The sequence below is a fragment of the Aspergillus glaucus genome (assembly GCF_001890805.1).
Source record: "Aspergillus glaucus CBS 516.65 unplaced genomic scaffold ASPGLscaffold_15, whole genome shotgun sequence".
Classification (NCBI taxonomy): Eukaryota; Fungi; Ascomycota; class Eurotiomycetes; order Eurotiales; family Aspergillaceae; genus Aspergillus; species Aspergillus glaucus.
Window position 1 is genome coordinate 644,804 of NW_019170467.1, and position 16,989 is coordinate 661,792.

The window sequence follows — 16,989 nt, forward strand, 5'->3', positions numbered from 1 at the left end:
GTGTCTATTCCGTAGTGGAATGGATTCTCCCATACTACTATCTCGTGCCTCAGTCTTGGCACACTGGTCTTGGCATTCTCTCCCCAAAAAGCATCACGACTGACGACAACGACTGCGACGACGATTCACTGTCGGCCATACAGGGCTACACTACAATTCTTCCTCCTCTCAGACACAATTCGTGTTGTTTCATCCATTCACGAAATATTCCCCCATCCTTCTTTCCGCCCTCCGCAAACCGGCTCCCACGCAATATTTTGTCCCCAGCTCCAAAAACCCCCTCTTGACCACCACATGAACCGTCCATCATGACCTCCCGGAAAACACAGCAAGAGATCGATAAGACCTTCAAAAAGGTCACAGAGGGTATCCAGGCCTTCGATGGGATATACGAGAAGATCAAGACGACAACAAATGCCGCCCAGCGCGATAAGCTCGAAGACAACCTCAAGCGGGAGATCAAGAAGCTGCAACGATTTCGCGATCAGATCAAGTCCTGGGCAGCAGGCAATGAAGTCAAAGACAAGAGTCCGCTGCTCGAGCAGCGTAGAGCAATCGAAACTGTGGGCTGATTTCCAAACCGTCCCTTTGCACTTGCCACAGACCATGCAGGAGCTAACGGAACTGCAGTGTATGGAACAGTTCAAGGCCGTCGAGAAGGAGATGAAGACCAAGGCATATTCGAAAGAAGGTCTATCAGCAGCGTCGAGGCTCGATCCCCGTGAGAAGCAAAAAGTCGAAACGTGCGATTTCTTGTCCAATATGGTCGACGAACTTCAGCAGAAGATTGAGGCGATGGAGGCTGAGGAGGAGACGCTTCATATACAAATGAAGAAGGGCAAGAAGGATATCAACAAGTCAAATCGGTTATCGGATATTGCACACCTCACGGAACGCCATAGGTGGCACGTCAATAAACTCGAGTTATTGCTACGGGCGCTCCAGAACGGGAATGTCGAAACGGGACAGGTGCTCGATCTGAAGGAGAGTATAAAGTACTACGTCGAAGATGGGCATAACATTGACTACTCCGGGGAGGACGAGACGCTCTACGATGACTTGAACCTGGAGGTCGATGCAGAGGGGCAGCTCGGATTCACGGGCGACAACGATCTGGTATCGTCGCAAGATACGCAGTCGCTGCAGGATGATGACCTGGAACCGAAGCCCAAGATCAAGGCAGAGACCCCCGGGCCACGACGGTCATCAACACAAATGAAGTCACCTCTGCCCGTTCTTGCGACCCTACATCCTTCCACGTCAACCAGCTCCACAAGCGGCATGAAGCCCGCTCCTCCACCAACACGACTTCCCGGGGAAACTCTCAAGTATGCATCCGCAGCGGCAGCAGCAGCTGCAAGTGACAAGAATGGCGTTGGAATCGCTCCTTTGCCCCCACCCCCAGGTGCCAGCCCTGCATTTCCCGCAGCAGTTCCCGTGTCGAAGCCTTCCTCGATCGCCTCGCCAAGCGTCGCGCCAGCACAGCCCACGCCCAAGCTCGCATCAGCTGCCGCACTCGCTGCGGAGGAACGATCACGAACGCCCGCCTTCAGTAGTCCCAAGGTGGCTGCTGCGCCCGCACCAGTTGCAGAGAAGAAAGAGCCTCCCAGCAAAGAGCCGGTTACTGCTGCGACAAATGGAGAGACTGACAAGCCGGAGCAGCGCGATGCCGAAGAGTCGATATACCATCTGCCCCCCGGGTTACAAGACCTGATCCAATCTTTCGAAGTGACCAAGAGCCGCGCGTCGACGAACCCAGCACCATCGGCTCAACGACTTCTGGCAGCATCGTTGACGACTTGCCCGGAACCCGCCGATGCAGAGAAGCCCCGTCACTACAAACCGCAAAATCCCTACAACACACCCCTCTACTACCCTCAAGAACCGCTTGCGATATTTGACGACCCGCGACTGTACGATACGGGGCGAATCGACACGGATACTCTCTTCTACCTGTTTTATTACCGGCAAGGCACATACCAGCAATTCCTGTCCGCTAAGGCACTCAAGAACCAAAGCTGGCGATTCCATAAACAGTACCAGACATGGTTCCAACGTCATGAGGAGCCCAAGGCGATCACCGAGGAATTCGAGCAGGGGACGTATCGGTTTTTTGACTATGAGAGTACATGGTATGTTTTCTTTACGTTTCTTCTTGGCGTACCGATCTGATGCTAACTTCTACAGGATGAATCGGCGCAAGGCGGATTTCAAATTTGTCTACAAATACCTTGAAGACGAGTTATAATGCGTGTACCATGTGGAGCAGGTTACACTTTGAATGCAAGAGAACTACTTGATTGATTGGTTGGGATTGGTTTCTTCTGTTCTGTTGTTTGATTCTGCCAGGAGTGAGTGTATGTACGAATGGGCAGCGGTGGAGTTCTTCGTCTATGGGGATTACCATGGTTCTTATTCATTTCATGAGAACACTGTACTCTTTATTATGCCATGTTATCCGGAGTACATAGTAGAGACGACTGCGTGTTGCATATTGTAACATTCACCTGACCGGAATTCGTCCACGGCTACATACATAGTACGCATGTCAGCAGCCCAAACCCGACGCAAACCAAGGTTCACCCCAGCTTCCCACCTACTAAGGTTTTTCCAGAAGCCTTCCACCCTCAGGAACAATCCCGGGGTAGTCTCATGGTTTGTTTGTGCCCGAGGCCACCTGTTGGCCTTGGCCAGCCATACAGAGTCCAGCGCAAGCAAGCGAAGCGCCTCACTGCTTTTGCCCTTTGCAAAAATGGGTATCGATATGCTTTTAAGATCTACAGTACAGCAACTTGTACGTGGTACTTGAGGGATTTTTGTCTTCTGCAGTTCTCATTGATTGACTGACATATACTTGTGCAAAGTGCAGAGAGTGGTTGCCAAGAGGCTGTGCGGCTCAGCGATACAGTTACATACGAGGTCCTCTTACGTTGTGCTAGCCCACTGACTACTGTGCTCCGAGTCCAGATACACTAGTATGTACAGAACTGACGTCAAAACGGGGACTCCGTACAACACGGCCGGGAAATCGTTTTCTCGTTGGCGCGGATCGCACAAGTGTACAAAAGCCTCTGTCGATCCGGATATTTAGTGCCGATGAAGGCCGGAGGGTGCGATATTTGCATGTGTGTGTGTGCCTACGGAGTATGCCTACAGAATACAATACACAGCGGGATACGCGCGACTGCCCAGCAAAAGGAAAGACCGGACACAAGACACGAAGAAACTGTCCAAGTCGAGTATGTGGTACAACAGGAGTTTGCATGATCCCCATGCTACGGACGCTTTGTGACCCGCGGCATCATCCATGCTCGGATTTCTCTTGTCCTGTCGCACATCCTCCGCGGAATTCCCCAATCAAGTTCATGTACATCTTGGGCTGGACTTCGTACTTTCTCAGTCACGGTCGGCGCCGAATACCCGAAACGAGACAGACTCGGACCCATCGAGAGGACCTGTACAGCGAATGAGGCTGAGTAGCCGCCATAAGGCTCTCTCCGGAATTCTCTTTGTGGGTTTTTCTGGGTCGTTTGTTCGACAAACAGGCCTCCGTGGACAACACTAATACTCCACCGCAATTTGTTCCTGTGGAGGAACTTGGGGGGTCGATGATGTTATTGTGTCTTTTGTCCCTTCGTGATCGTCCTTCAGAACCTTTCAGAAGTCTTTCAGAACGCTTTAGTGTCCACTCGGGATGGGGGTCGTGTCAGCCTATTCGGCGATTCCCAAGCACACAGCAACATATACTCCAATCACAACTCCTTCGGGAACTTGGCGATGCAAGCCGGCTCTCGAACCCTGGATAGAACACCGGACAAAATTCCATCGAGTTTCTAGCGTCAGCCTAGCCGGTAGGGATGTTTGCTTCACTTTGATCCTGCGTAAAATAAAATCTCTCACCCACTTTTCCTGGCAAAGACGCCCTATCATAACTTGCGGTTTAAGGTGGCTGTGTGCATTTTTTCCACACAACTTCCTATCTCGTCTGCGTGGTCTTCCGCCCTTGGCAAATTTCGTCTATTGCAGACAAAGGTTAGCGGAAAGTCTTGGTGATGACATACCCTGGGCTCTGGGGGGATCCGCTTGTTGTTTGACGTTCGATCATGATGCAGTGCGGAATTAGACTCCTTCTTGTGCATATATAAAGACGCACATCCCGATGCTCTCAGTCCTTGGCTCTACCTTCTTTGTTTTACGAACTTACTCGACAAAGTAACCCAACTGACCTGACCATGGACTTGTACTTATCCAACACTCAAGCTAACATGATGTTTTCCAATCCCGCAATGGTTGTCTTCCACCAGTCGCCAATAACAAAAAAAATAAAAACGCAAAGCTAATCGTATTTAGACACAGACTCCTGGTCTGTCTTGTCCACCCATGGAGCCTTCGTACTCTCACGGAAGCGACGCTTCAACACAGTCTTCCTTCACTTATCCAGACCTGTACTCTTCCTCTCCGATGCAAGAACCAGACCTTTTTCCCTGTCCGTCTCCTTTCGAGTCGTCCTATGATTATGATTTCTCTTCTTCCCCGGGTCAGTGCCAATATGGCTTTGCGGACGTATACCCGGCCGTCAACTCGTCCTATGTCAACTCCATCCCGATCCCTGGCGCTGGATACGTCGACCACTCGCTTGCAACATCTGCATCGTCGATATCGTCTTCTCCGCCGGTTCAATGGCCGCCCCAAGATGCACAACTCTTCCCTGACATCTGTCACGACATTCCTTTCGAAACAACATCTCCCAAGTAAGTCTCCCATCCACACCCCCCCCAAATTTTCGACACAACTAACACGCGACAGATCAAACAAACCCTTCCCCTGCGCAGACTGCGGTAAAGCATTCACTCGCTCTGCCGACCTAAGACGTCACCAAACCAGCGTCCACTACCCCGTATTCCAAGACTGCCCCGTTGCCGACTGCTCGAGAAAAGGCCACAACGGGTTTCCGCGCAAAGACCACTTGCTCGAACATCTACGCGCGTACCATCACGTCCCTGTACCCAAGCGCGGGGCATCCAAGAGAGTTACTAAAGCGCAGTATCTGTAGCTGATTTTTTGCTACGGATCGGGTTTCTCTTTTATTTCTTGCGAGTTGACAATACTCGTCGCTTATGATTTTAATGCCCCCTTGCACTTCACTTTTATCCATTCATTTCGGATTCATTCGTTGCTTTGATTTTTTTTTTTTTTTTTTTTTTTTTTGAGACGCTACGAGTTATGCTAATGCTCATGTTTATGTTTATGTTTATGTCTGATGTTTCTTTACGGTCATGTTGCTGATGACTGCACATTTTCTGTATACCCATACATATACCCGAGGCTGATGATGTCTTTGTTGACACACTACTGAAAGACTAGGCTCTCTTACATACTTCAAATTAGAATTGATACAGATAGATCAATTGTTTTCTTTCTGCCTTTTTATGGGTTTATTTGAATGACTGGTTAATTGATCTACATGTTTGCGCAGTTGTTTTAATACAGATTGCCAGTGTCAATGAATAATGTGTTATATTTATCTTTGGTCTTCGTATTCACTTGTAGGTCAATGAAGTATGTGATAGTCACTGTTACTGCTATCCTTAAATCTTTCCAGTCTTCCTCTTTTCTTCCTCACGAGTCTCCAGATACAGAGTCCAAGGACGATTCTAACAACAAGAACATTTTTGACAGCAACTTCAGTCCTACCTCCTTTGGTTACCGAATGGTACCTGGAGGCTCTGGTTGACTTTGATAGTTTCACTATCCTGCTTAAAGTGCCTTTCCTTGGTACACGCGGAATCAAAAACGTTGAAGTATCTTGAACCAAAAATGCCATGTCGCGGTGATCTGTGGCGAACAGCAAGACAGCCAGCACTGTTGGTCGTCTTTTGACGCAATGGAAAAGGTGCTGCTTAATGGTACATATGCTTGAAGCAGTCGTCAGGCCTTTAGTGAAGGATTTTTCAGCGACACCGAAATTCTACCGGAACGATCTGAAGTGGACGGATTGAAGGAAGCGAAGTTGCCCACATAATGGGTCCTTGAGATTGCTTGTCATTAGCAGATATAGAGTTGTTTTCTGGACAGGTATCTTGCCTGTTCTTGCTTGCGTCCCTTTTGATGCATTGCTAAATGTGAGAGCCTATTTGGTACGTCTTTTCTTCGGCTTGAGCTCGAGTCAACCCTTGTTGAGATATGGGAGACTAAAAAGAGATGCTGGGACTATGCCTTGGAAAAACAACTTGCTACAAGACAGTCGTTGTGTGATTGGAGTCAGTCGGTTTAAATTGACTAGGCCATGAGGCCTACGCCCAAAGGAAATTACTACGTCCACTTGACAATCTGGTAGTTGTGGCATTCCTCATACTGCAGACATTCAATAAGTCAGAAGCATTGTTTGATCTTATTGATAATCTAACAGGATCAAACATAACGCTCATTGATCATTCCACCTCATGCTCGGACTTCAGTGTATTGACACCAAATTTGTCTGCTAACAGGATTGTGCAGCATTTATGATCAAACAATCTGAATACACGCGTGAAGCTATATACATGCTAACAAAATCAACCGTTGTTCCTTGTTGTCGTCACTTCGGGGGTGCGACTGGTCAAAAGACGATGGATGGTCAGTAGCTCGCTTCCTTGGGAGTTGCTTGGCTGGAGAGACTTGCTCATCATTATGCAGGTCAATAACATACAATTCCCTAACGAAACTTGAGAGAGATCATTCGATACGAATGACCTTTTCTTTTCTTTTCTTATGTGCCACTTTCGACGGATTGAAGAGACTTGATCAATCAACAACCTGCCCTGGACTCTTTGGATACTCTGGAATAGTCCAGCAGTAATGAACGCAACGCACATTATTCCATCTTATTTCGTGTTCGAGTTTCGGCACCTTGATGTCAAGGTTACTTGTCAACGGGATCAGCTTATAACTCAACCGCCCAAAAATATGTGAGGCTACATACAAACTTACATAGCTAAACAGTGCTTCTTGATAACCCTGTGTAAGTATATTTCTCAGCACTCCACCTGAAGCTTGTTTGCAGATTTCCTGGCCCGGGAGTCAGAGTTGGCGGCTATTCGAGAGCAGCTTAGTCCCAGACGGTTTCCCTCCCCGGAAATCGATCAAGACCATGATCATATCAGCTAAAACTTGGTGTCTCAGGAGACCTATCGAGCAAAGACACTAGAAATCATTTCTTCTTGCCTACCTGTTAGAGAAGGTTACATTACAAGGACAAAAAAAAAAAAAAAAAAAAAAAGCCAGCTAGGCATTTGCAAGGGGCCTGGAGATACCCTTAATCACCCATGATAGAGCTGGCCGTTTTAAGCCTCGACTACAATAATGTGCTCGTTTTACAAGGCTTCCACACATTTCTGGTAGCTGGACCAGCCCCGCGGAATTTCAGTGCAATGGTACCCTATTAGATGGCAGGATAGGTTCGACCTCGCTGATGCATCAAAGACTGGCAATTTCAGTATTGCATATAGTGTCTCTATGAAACCCACCAATGCTTGAAAAAACGAATCATCAGCAGCACACGATGGAATCAAGTACCGTCGCCAATACGGTTTTTACGAGGCAGCACAGACATTCGCGGTGCATGCGATGCTCTGCTGGCCTTTGTCGGCTGGGCTGACACGTTGAGGTTGATCGCGAGAGCGTCAGAACGACCAGCTCGAAACAGTCAATGGAAGGAAAACGCCTTTTGGCAATAACATACACGATTTGCATCAGCTATGTCCTATTTCACATAAGGGCCGAAAACCCCGTGTAAAAAGGGATCTTCGAAGAAAGAGCAAGAAGGTCCTGTCTCCAGGTAAAATGAGCTTTATCACTTCAGGCTCGCTAAGTGAGAGGTGACAGTTGAAAAGAAAGAAGCAATATACCAGCTGAGCTTATAGACTCACCAAAGCAATTCCTCCAAATTTCAGCAGAATGGCGAGTCCTCAGCCCTGTTTCTCCAGATAGACTTTTTGGAGAGTCATCGGAGGAATGGCGTCTTTGACTTTCTTGAGTCTGAGATTTTGCTGCTTGGTTTGCGACTGAACTGAACTGACAATACCACGCTGCGAAATTCACGATGAATCGCCCGGGCAATGTTGCGGATGCGCCTGCATGGACAGCGCGTATGAATACACCGATATCCTCAGTTGCACCAGTTTCTCTAGCGTGGACGGGGTATCGCCGGGATGGGCGCTTTTATCCAAGAGGGACAAAGCAATTCACCAACAACGAGCGAGAAAAGTGGAAGCTTCTTGAGCCATGGAATGTTGCCTGAGCCATCTGGAAGCCTTGAATTACTGATGAAGGATATCGATCGGTTCAACAGCATACGACCTATGCATGTATTGTCTCAGGGCCTTTGATCCATCTCACCGATTAGCTGGGCCTGATGTACCTGCTCTTCCACTCCTCTCAATGACTGCATGCGAGCGCCAGAGGGACCTTAAATCCTCTACTCCTACTAAATGGGGGTTCAGAAAGTTTACGATGGAATGCCGACATTAGGTATCTCATCACATCCGCCTACAAGACCTACGATAATGATGATCCTTTCAATAACTCAGTGACCGGTTCTCCCATTGCATGATCTGCCTAGTCTGACGAGATGCTTTTACAACTCTCTGCCATTGACCTCGATCGAGATGATCCTACGAGGGCCCTGCTAAACTTGCTTTAATGACAGATTGACACAACTCAAGGTCAATAAGCATACCCGGTGGAATTACTCAAAATTGAGCAAGCTGTGGTGTTTCAGTGCCTTTGATTGTCAATTCAAAAAAGGTGACACGGTTTTAGCGAGAGTCCTCATGAGAAAAAAGAGCTTCGAATCTGAAGATTTCAACCTTACGCTAAGCCGCTTGAATACTAACCGTATGGTGCAACTTTCAACATGCTTCCCCTGCAAAACGACGAGTATATACAAGACCTACCCCCCTTCGCGGTGTGCCTCGTGGTAGTACTCTTCAAAATGTCTATGAGGCCGAGTAATAATCTTCCTGGCCTTTTGAAGATGAGATGAATGCTGTCAAAAGAAGATTTCTGCCAAAAAGTATTTCCGTTAGCTTTCTTGGAGAGATCAGCAGAGAGCCCTGAGAACCTTGCTAATAGGCTTTGAAAAGAGATCCACAGCTCATTCTTAACAAGAAGACGTTCACGAAAAGGCTCGGCCTTTATTCCTTGTTCCTACGGGGCTAGATACAGCCTCACATTTCTGTGAGAAGGATAAGCTGCACGCATCAGACGGGTCCTTGCAGGTTATTCTGAGCCATATCTCATCCTAGCAAACCAGCATTTTGCAAGTCACGGTTATATAGTCCACATTGGGGGGCCTTCAACTCAACCCAGAAACTTCCCTCGTTTCATTTTATAGCATCAACCCGGCTCATAGCCCACAATTTGCCCAATGTCTCAGCTATTATGTTCATTTCTATCTTATTTGACTCTGTAGCTTGTGTGACTCTCCAAAGTACATACTATCGGAGTATACTCGGCAATTTCTCTGATTGGTCAATTTGAAAGCACCTCGGCATAACATTCTCGACGCGCCAACACCTCGCTAACTATCCCAACCAACTACATAAACCATCTTCCCTCCATACAAACCAAAACCATTACAAGATACAACTACTTTATATACATCACCATGTCCACGACCACCATAACCACAATCACCTTCCCCTCCTCTCCCAGCACCTTCACCTCCAAACTCGCCTCCCCAAACACCACCAATCCCAATCCCACCCCCAACCCACCCCTCACAAAAACCCTCCACCGCATTTCCCTCCACCCAACCCTAACCCCCTACCGCCGCCGCCTCTACCGTACCCTCCTCTCCATCCCGCCCGGCCGCTGGACAACCTACTCCACTCTCTCAGGTTATCTGAACTCGTCCCCGCGCGCTGTCGGGAACGCGCTGCGCACGAATCCGTTTGCGCCGGGGGTTCCGTGTCACCGGGTTCTGGGGAGTGGGGGGAGTCTCGGGGGGTATAAGGGGTTTTGGGCTGGGCGTTCTGATGCAAATGGGAAGGGGAATGGGAAAGGGGAGGAGAAGAGGAGATTACTGGAGGAAGAGGGGGTTGTTTTTGATGGGGAGGGGAAGGCGATGGGGGTTTGTTTTGGGGGGTTTGTGGATGTTGGGGGAAAGAGTAAATAATCATATGAGATTGATTCTTCGTTACTTCGTCTACTTCTATCAATACGGTACAACGCCATCACGACCGATGCTCAACAGTCGCCACATTCTCCGAATCTTTAACACGGCCGGCCTCAGCATCAACCTCACTATTCTTCCGCGCAACGGTCTGCATGTATCCCGGGTTCTCCTCCTTAAGACGCGCAAATGTCTTCTCCGCATCCCACACCCACCATGAATCCGACGCGAAGAGCAGATCCATGTCTTCTAGTGTGCGCTGGTTGCTCTCTGGGTATAGAGCCCAGACCATGGGGATACTGATGACGTTGCAGGCGGCGAAGACGTAGAGGGTTTTTTCGCCGATGGAGTCGAACATTACGGGGCAGAGGAGGGTCTGTCGATATTAGTACTGGAGTGCTTTGTGGGAGGCAATTGGGGATGTGTAACTTACCAGCCATCCATTACCGATACTCCAACCCACAACACCCCAAGCATTACCACGAGCTCGAACGGCCAACGGGAACACCTCAGCTTGATAAATCCACGGTCCGACAAGCCAAGTCGCACCGAAGACGGCGGTGAAAATGAAAACAAACGAAGCAGCTGCGGCTCCGTAAGAGTCTGCTTTAGCAATCTCCCCTGCCGCGCGAGCATCAATACCAAGACGAGAGAAACCACCCGCGAGGAACATGGCGATTGCTTGGCCGGCGGCTCCCCACCATAATGTCCAGCGACGGCCGATTCGGTCGAGGGTGAAGACGCAGACGAGTGTTGCGAACTGAGAAGAGGTTAGATAAGCAGAGCGGATGAGTGAGGATGGTACTCTGTACATACCATGTAGAAAACATTGTTGAGACCGCTGATCCATTGGCTCTTCATTGTATCGAATCCGGCAATGCTGAAGATTGTTGGCGCATCTATTCATGTCAACTTATTTCCACTAAACGGGGCGGGGGAAAGAGAAACATACAAACTGTAACACCAGCAATCCCAACCCACTCCTGCATAATCTGCAACCAAGCCACCAACTGCACACGCCGTCCAAGATGCAACTTCCCTGGCTTATAGTCAAACAACATCCCCAGATACGAGTAATTATGTCCAACGGTATTCTCCATCTCCACAATACTCTGGATATCCTGGAACTCAGCCTCAGCGCGGATCGCATCCTCGCCAGAGCTTCCACGCAGACGGCCGAGGATATACCGTGCTTCTTGTTCGCGGTTTGCTTTTACGAGCCATCGGGGTGATTCGGGGAAGAACCAGACAGCGGCGAGGAGAACGATGAGGAAAATGAGTTGGAATGCGATGGGAAAGCGCCAGCGGAAGGCGGATTTGCCGCCGTCGATGAAGGATAGACCGCTGCACTTGTTAGTGAGATGCAATGGAGTGGGATGACAGGGGGCATACAATTCCAACCAGTATGCGAGGACGACACCGAAGATGTTGAGGGTGAACTCGATGGCAATGAACTGTCCACGGGAAGTATGGTCCGCGACTTCTGTAGCCCAGACGGGGACGATGGCATTCAGGATACCCGTACCGACACCGTTAATAAAACGCGCTGCAATTTGTCAGCTTCTCTCTCATATTCAAATCCAAAGGCTTCCATACAGCAAATCATCCACTCATGATTCATAGCCGAACACTGCAGCGCAGCACCCAGAACCGCCCACCCACAACCAACAGCAATAGTCTTAACCCTCCCAATCCGATCACCAACCCAGCCACCCAGCAGTGCACCACAAAGTGTACCCAGGTAATAAACCGATACGATCCCACCTTGTAAAAGGCTGTTAGTCACGACTGGTGTGAGCATGCCATCTTCCAATTTCGTATGTCCAAAGCCCATTAGGTCGATGTAGTTTGGGGAATTGTTGACACCGGCCATCATTCCTTGGTCGTAGCCGAAGAAGAGGATTGAGAGGGCTGCGACGCAGTTGATGCCGACGAGAAGACTGCGCTTCTCAAGTTTGTGGACGAGGTTCCATGATGGGATTAGGTCGGCCATTGTGATGTGCGTAGGAATTTGAATGTTTTTTTTTTTTTTTTTTTTTTTTTTCGCGATGGACTCAAGTAGAAAGATTTCACAATTATAAGAGCCCCTTGTTATCGTTGATACATTCCCCCAAAAAAAAAAAAAAAAACAGAAACAACAGCACGATACCTCAACTGTCCAAAATCAATGCCGGAAAAAATACAGAATAAAATCGCCGCGGGGTAACCCCAGTATTTAAACATCGGCCGGGATCAGCAAAGACACAATCACCCGGCATAAACATTGACCATGACCACGGCCGGCCATATGCCATGATGCAGAACGCCGGGGGAGTCATGAATATGCTTTACAACCGGGGAAAGCAGCCATCGAGCTGCAGAATCGGGATTTCTCCACGAGCAACGCTTCCCCACGCTAACCATCTGGGGTATTGAACCGGGCGTGGATGTGTCAAACCGGGAAAGAACTTCGGGTTTGGAGAATTTCAAAGTGGGTTTGGCCTTGGACCGTGACCACTCCGGTTTGCGGGTTTGCGGGTTTGCGGGGGAGTCAGTCCGGGGATGAAATGTCGGGGAACTAATGTTCGGAGAATTTCCGACGAGCCGAGCCGGGTAAAGTCAAGAATTAACCGGCGTGGTCGTCCATGGCTTGAAGAGTCGATAGAGTAGGCAGAATGTGAAAAGTAGAAAATAGGCAAAGTGAAGAGGTGAAACTGAGGTTGAAGTGAGATCCGGCTACTGAATACATATTCCAATTATTCATCGGCTCCGTAAAAAAAGAGACCGAGTGAGTTAATACGATGCCTCTATTAGCTCTTCAATGTATTGAGCAATTTCGTCACGTCGCTCAGCTTTTGCTTGCTCCGAAGCTTCACGTGCACCATGCTTGAGTAGCAGTTATGATATGGGACCGTCAATCTCATCCTCCACAATAAAACGAACATCCCAAATCGACGTAACCCTCACGTCCTTGCGTAGGTATCCCAAATCAGCCCTCTGATCAATCAAAAACTGGACTGCATCGCGATGGTACTCGTGCACTGCCCAAACAAAACGCAGAGGTCCATGTCAACCCCCAAGTCAAGAAGCAATTGGAGTAGTGGAACATCCCCGGTCCTTGCGGCCGCCGAAAGAACGCTATCTCCTTTATGGTTCACCATATTAAAGTCGGCACCACATTCAATAAGCAACTTCACCGTATCGGGTCGGCATTGCCTCGCTGCATGAATTAGGGGCCTCTTGCCAACTTCCCCATGTCCTTCACCGGCTGCATGTGTGAGCGGGGAGTTGTTCCGGTAAATATCCTTGAGGCCCGGTCTGGCCCCATGCGATAGCAAGAAGTATACCACGTCGATATGGCCACTATAGGCAGCCAGGGCAAGAGGAGTGTTTCCCGCGGGATTCTGGTAGTCTGGGTCAACTCCATACCCGACGGCCAGCAGCACAACGTCAAGACTACCCCGCCAGGCGGCACGAGATACGGGATGCGCCCATCTTTCAACCTGAAGTAGCTCATCTTCTTTTGTTGGGGTCAAGATATGGAGTTCATTCCGCTTGCTTCTCATGGTTCTCGCGAGATTATCAGCTTCCTTCGCCACCGGTGCGCCTAGTCGTAAAGCCCTTTCGGCCGTTTACAGCATGTCGTAAGTAGCTGCCCAGTCCAAGGCGGAAGCTTTAGGATATCGGATGTTGTAGAGGTAGAGGTCGGGATTGAACAACTTATAAAAACGCTTGCATGTCCGGACCAGCGCGTTGAAGTAGCAATGCACTAAATTTGGCCAAACAACGGCTGACTTTAGTCTCTCACAGGACGGTTAACGAGGCTGTATATTAGCTGCTCGGGGTGACTACATAAAATCCCAAATCGCAGACGATGAATTACTATTCTTAGATCAAGGATTTTATTCTCCTGTCTCGACGGTCCTTGAGGCATCGCTTGTTAAACAAAGAGACTGACAGCCGGTGGGCTATTCCACTATCCTCATATTTGAATAACACTGAACCTCTTTTTCTGGTTCTAAAGAGCCGGAATCTTGCATTAACTTTGTGTCTATGCAACTTCATATAACGAAAATAATAATACTTCTACCCCGACTACCGAAGCATCAATCGTCTAGCTGGGCTTTCGCAAGGTCAGAAGCTTCACGCACGTCAGTCTTGAGAAGAAGCTGTACCATATCATCATCCTCTACTATAGTCGAAGCACAATCCAGACAGGACATCAGCCGGCGCCTGCACATGCGCAAATATCCAAGAGGAGCCCCTTGGTCAATTAAGAACTGAACCATGTTGTGATTTACAAAGAAAACTGCAGACCACAAAGCTCCGCCGCCACAACGGTTCATATCAATTCCAATGCCAAGAAAGAACTGAAGCAGTGGGATGTCCCCGGATTCTGCAGCAGCAGAAAACGCGCTATCACCGTCTGGGCTCATAACATTTGGTTTGGCACCATTCTCAAGAAGGACATTGGTTGTCTCTAGACGACGTCGCCTTGCTGCACAAGCTAGGGGGTTGTCACGAGTTGGTTGATTGATCTCCGCGCCTTGGTCGCTCCGAAAACTTGTGCTGGTGTTCTCTTCCGACACGGCTGACCATGCCGCTGCACTCACCAAGGAGCTCGGAATCCATCTGACCCAGTAAGATCATGGCATCTCGGAAATTTCGAACCGTGGCGTTCACTTCAATTTCAACATCGTCGTCTGCCAGTGGCCCCTGTAAAGTGGCGTTGTCTTCAAAGCAAACATCCTGAAGGGTCCCTGATTGACCAACAGCTAGGTTGGAGCCTCTCACGATCGACCGCCGGCATCCTCCGTACCAGATACTGTCGCATGCATTCTGTATCCAGACTGAAAGAAGGGCTGTGCAGGTCGAAAAAGTATGACAGTCGGTTTGAAAACATTGCTTCCCCATTACCAGTAACAGTATAGAATGGTAGGTTTTCAGGATCGCGGAGGAGCATCTTTTCATAGTCCCTACTGTACATTGCTGTGTAAACGGACGTGTCGCTGCCCTTTAGTCTCTCGAGTGTAAGCCCGCCTGGAACAGTGGTCAAAGTTTAGCAGTTGACCTTGCGCAAGAGAACCCCTGGGACAGGACTAACCATTCTCAAAGGCTTCGTATGCTACTTCCAAAAGAAGTCGCAATTGGGGTCCATAGCCCAAGGTGATAAAGGAAATACTAACTGTGCTTTGGTTACTGGTTTCTGGGTAATAGAACGCCTCCTGATTAAAGCGATCCTTGGGAACTTTGGACCAGGTCTCGCGAGCTTTGCTTAGAAGGTCCCAGAATCGTTCTACATCGGTTGCCTCGCCAGGAAACCGGCATGCCATGCTAACGACAGCAATTGGTTCCATAATTTTGGTGTTGTCTAAGCTTGACATTGTTGTATTGCTGGGGTTTTTCTTTTCACTCTCTAGGAGCTGAGATGCTCACGAATTAGCAGTCATGGAGGGGGTGTACCTACATGATGGTTGATTGCATATCCCAAGTTCCACACAGCGGATCTTTACTCGTACCGTAGCGAGATCCTTCTTGGGAACTGCGACGTTAACCCGGATTCTCAGCAAAACCTCCCCCAAGCGTATATACGTGCTCTGTCGGCGGGGCTACGAGTAAGGAACTCCGATTTGTTCTGGCAAAACCAAATCTCTAACAGAGTTGTGACTAGGGGGGCACGGGAGAGATGGACCTCGTTATTACCGGACTCCATTGCGGAAGCATTACTCTGCAGCCCAAAAATAACCATCGTAGATGGCGATATCATTGCTGAGAAAATGAGTCTTTCGGATGAGATGTGGAACACCCTCGAGCAAACCGTGAACATAACCATCCATAGCGCGTCATCTATCAACCTGCTCAGTGGATTGCCAAAGATGTCTCGCTCTGTGATACAGCCAACTCTAGAGCTGGCAGAATGCTCGTTAAAGTTTCGAAACCTGGAACGCTTTGTCTATATATCAACAGCGTACTGCAACACACACTTATGGAGATTGACCGAAGCTGCCGACGTTCCCGTGCAGGAGGACATTTACCCTCTGGGACAGGAAAAGGATTCTGGGCAGCAAGCACTCGAAGCATGACATGAGGTGCAAACAAAGGGACAAGCCACGAATACCGCTTTTACGATTTCCCCCTTTGCATATGCATACGCTAAAAACTTGACCGAACGGCTTATCACACACAAATTCAACAAGCATGACATTTCAAACAAACTGCTAATTATCAGACCATCCGTCATTGCTCCAGCCATTGAATTCCCTTATCAGGGCTTCTCTTCTCCCGCCTCGACGCCATCGACCGTCCTTGCAGCCTCTATTGTTCTGTACCCCGGTCGCCACATGGTAATTGTAGGAAGATGCCAGGACCCGTGGAAAGAAACGACCATGGACGAGGTCCCCATCGATGTGGTTGTTGATCGTCTGCTTATACATACGGCGTTTGCAACCAGCGGCTGCATCCATGCTGTTCGAGGAGAGAATGAGCGTTTTCCCTTCGAAGCCTGGTGGAAACCGCTTATGGGTGAACGCCGGATTCCCTGGAGAGTCAAGCCGGCTTGGAAGGAAGTGGACTGGCATTCTTCGAAGTTGCATCCTTCTGCGAGGATCTATAAAGTCCTAGGGGCTTCTTTTGCGTTTTCACAGGAGAGGACTCTTGAGTTGGGCGAGCGTCTTCGTGAGAAAGGAAGGGGTGATTTGCGATTGTTTGAGCCGGCGGGGGAAGTTTATTCGCTTACATCGAGGAGAGATGATATTCGCCAGATGGCGATGGCCATAGTGAAGAGGAATAAGTGGCCTAAGTGTTTGGTCAAATTGCTTTGCCGTAAAGGCAATGAGGAGCGGTACAAGTCTATATGA

General features: G+C 48.9%; 7 protein-coding genes across 7 annotated transcripts; 4 read left to right on the forward strand and 3 right to left on the reverse strand.

Moving 5' to 3' along the window:
- Positions 1 to 62: 62 nt before the first annotated feature.
- Positions 63 to 2,524, forward strand: ASPGLDRAFT_49347 (CNOT2/3/5 family protein). The gene is made up of 3 exons (XM_022547082.1): positions 63 to 563; positions 631 to 2,132; positions 2,188 to 2,524. The coding sequence occupies exons 1-3, from the start codon at positions 309 to 311 to the stop codon at positions 2,246 to 2,248; spliced, it is 1,818 nt and encodes a 605-aa protein (XP_022399244.1). The 5' UTR covers positions 63 to 308; the 3' UTR covers positions 2,249 to 2,524.
- A 1,728-nt stretch (positions 2,525 to 4,252) lies between these two features.
- ASPGLDRAFT_553086 (C2H2-type zinc finger protein) lies at positions 4,253 to 5,100 on the forward strand. The gene is made up of 2 exons (XM_022548128.1): positions 4,253 to 4,751; positions 4,807 to 5,100. The coding sequence occupies exons 1-2, from the start codon at positions 4,381 to 4,383 to the stop codon at positions 5,051 to 5,053; spliced, it is 618 nt and encodes a 205-aa protein (XP_022399245.1). The 5' UTR covers positions 4,253 to 4,380; the 3' UTR covers positions 5,054 to 5,100.
- Positions 5,101 to 9,769: 4,669 nt separating this feature from the next.
- ASPGLDRAFT_86730 (MGMT family protein) lies at positions 9,770 to 10,129 on the forward strand (the record flags this gene model as incomplete). The annotated part of the gene is made up of 1 exon (XM_022550400.1): positions 9,770 to 10,129. A coding segment is annotated over one exon (360 nt), but the record flags the coding sequence as incomplete, so codon positions are not given.
- Positions 10,130 to 10,214: 85 nt separating this feature from the next.
- ASPGLDRAFT_175253 (putative MFS monosaccharide transporter) lies at positions 10,215 to 12,197 on the reverse strand (the record flags this gene model as incomplete). Its single annotated transcript, XM_022542840.1, has 6 exons — positions 11,750 to 12,197; positions 11,546 to 11,699; positions 11,106 to 11,497; positions 10,970 to 11,052; positions 10,587 to 10,913; positions 10,215 to 10,529 (listed from the first exon to the last, which is right to left on the reverse strand). The coding sequence occupies exons 1-6, from the start codon at positions 12,144 to 12,146 to the stop codon at positions 10,215 to 10,217; spliced, it is 1,668 nt and encodes a 555-aa protein (XP_022399247.1). The 5' UTR covers positions 12,147 to 12,197.
- Positions 12,198 to 13,137: 940 nt separating this feature from the next.
- On the reverse strand, positions 13,138 to 13,698 carry ASPGLDRAFT_37284 (ankyrin repeat domain-containing protein; the record flags this gene model as incomplete). The annotated part of the gene is made up of 1 exon (XM_022544801.1): positions 13,138 to 13,698. The coding sequence occupies one exon, from the start codon at positions 13,696 to 13,698 to the stop codon at positions 13,138 to 13,140; it is 561 nt and encodes a 186-aa protein (XP_022399248.1).
- Positions 13,699 to 14,544: 846 nt separating this feature from the next.
- Positions 14,545 to 15,489, reverse strand: ASPGLDRAFT_1496010 (putative polyketide synthase; the record flags this gene model as incomplete). The annotated part of the gene is made up of 2 exons (XM_022542051.1): positions 14,545 to 15,172; positions 15,237 to 15,489. 2 exons carry the CDS (start codon positions 15,487 to 15,489, stop codon positions 14,868 to 14,870), a joined length of 558 nt encoding a protein of 185 aa, XP_022399249.1. The 3' UTR covers positions 14,545 to 14,867.
- Positions 15,490 to 15,580: 91 nt separating this feature from the next.
- ASPGLDRAFT_67980 (uncharacterized protein) lies at positions 15,581 to 16,989 on the forward strand (the record flags this gene model as incomplete). The annotated part of the gene is made up of 4 exons (XM_022549211.1): positions 15,581 to 15,605; positions 15,657 to 15,747; positions 15,804 to 16,149; positions 16,234 to 16,989. The coding sequence occupies 4 exons, from the start codon at positions 15,581 to 15,583 to the stop codon at positions 16,987 to 16,989; spliced, it is 1,218 nt and encodes a 405-aa protein (XP_022399250.1).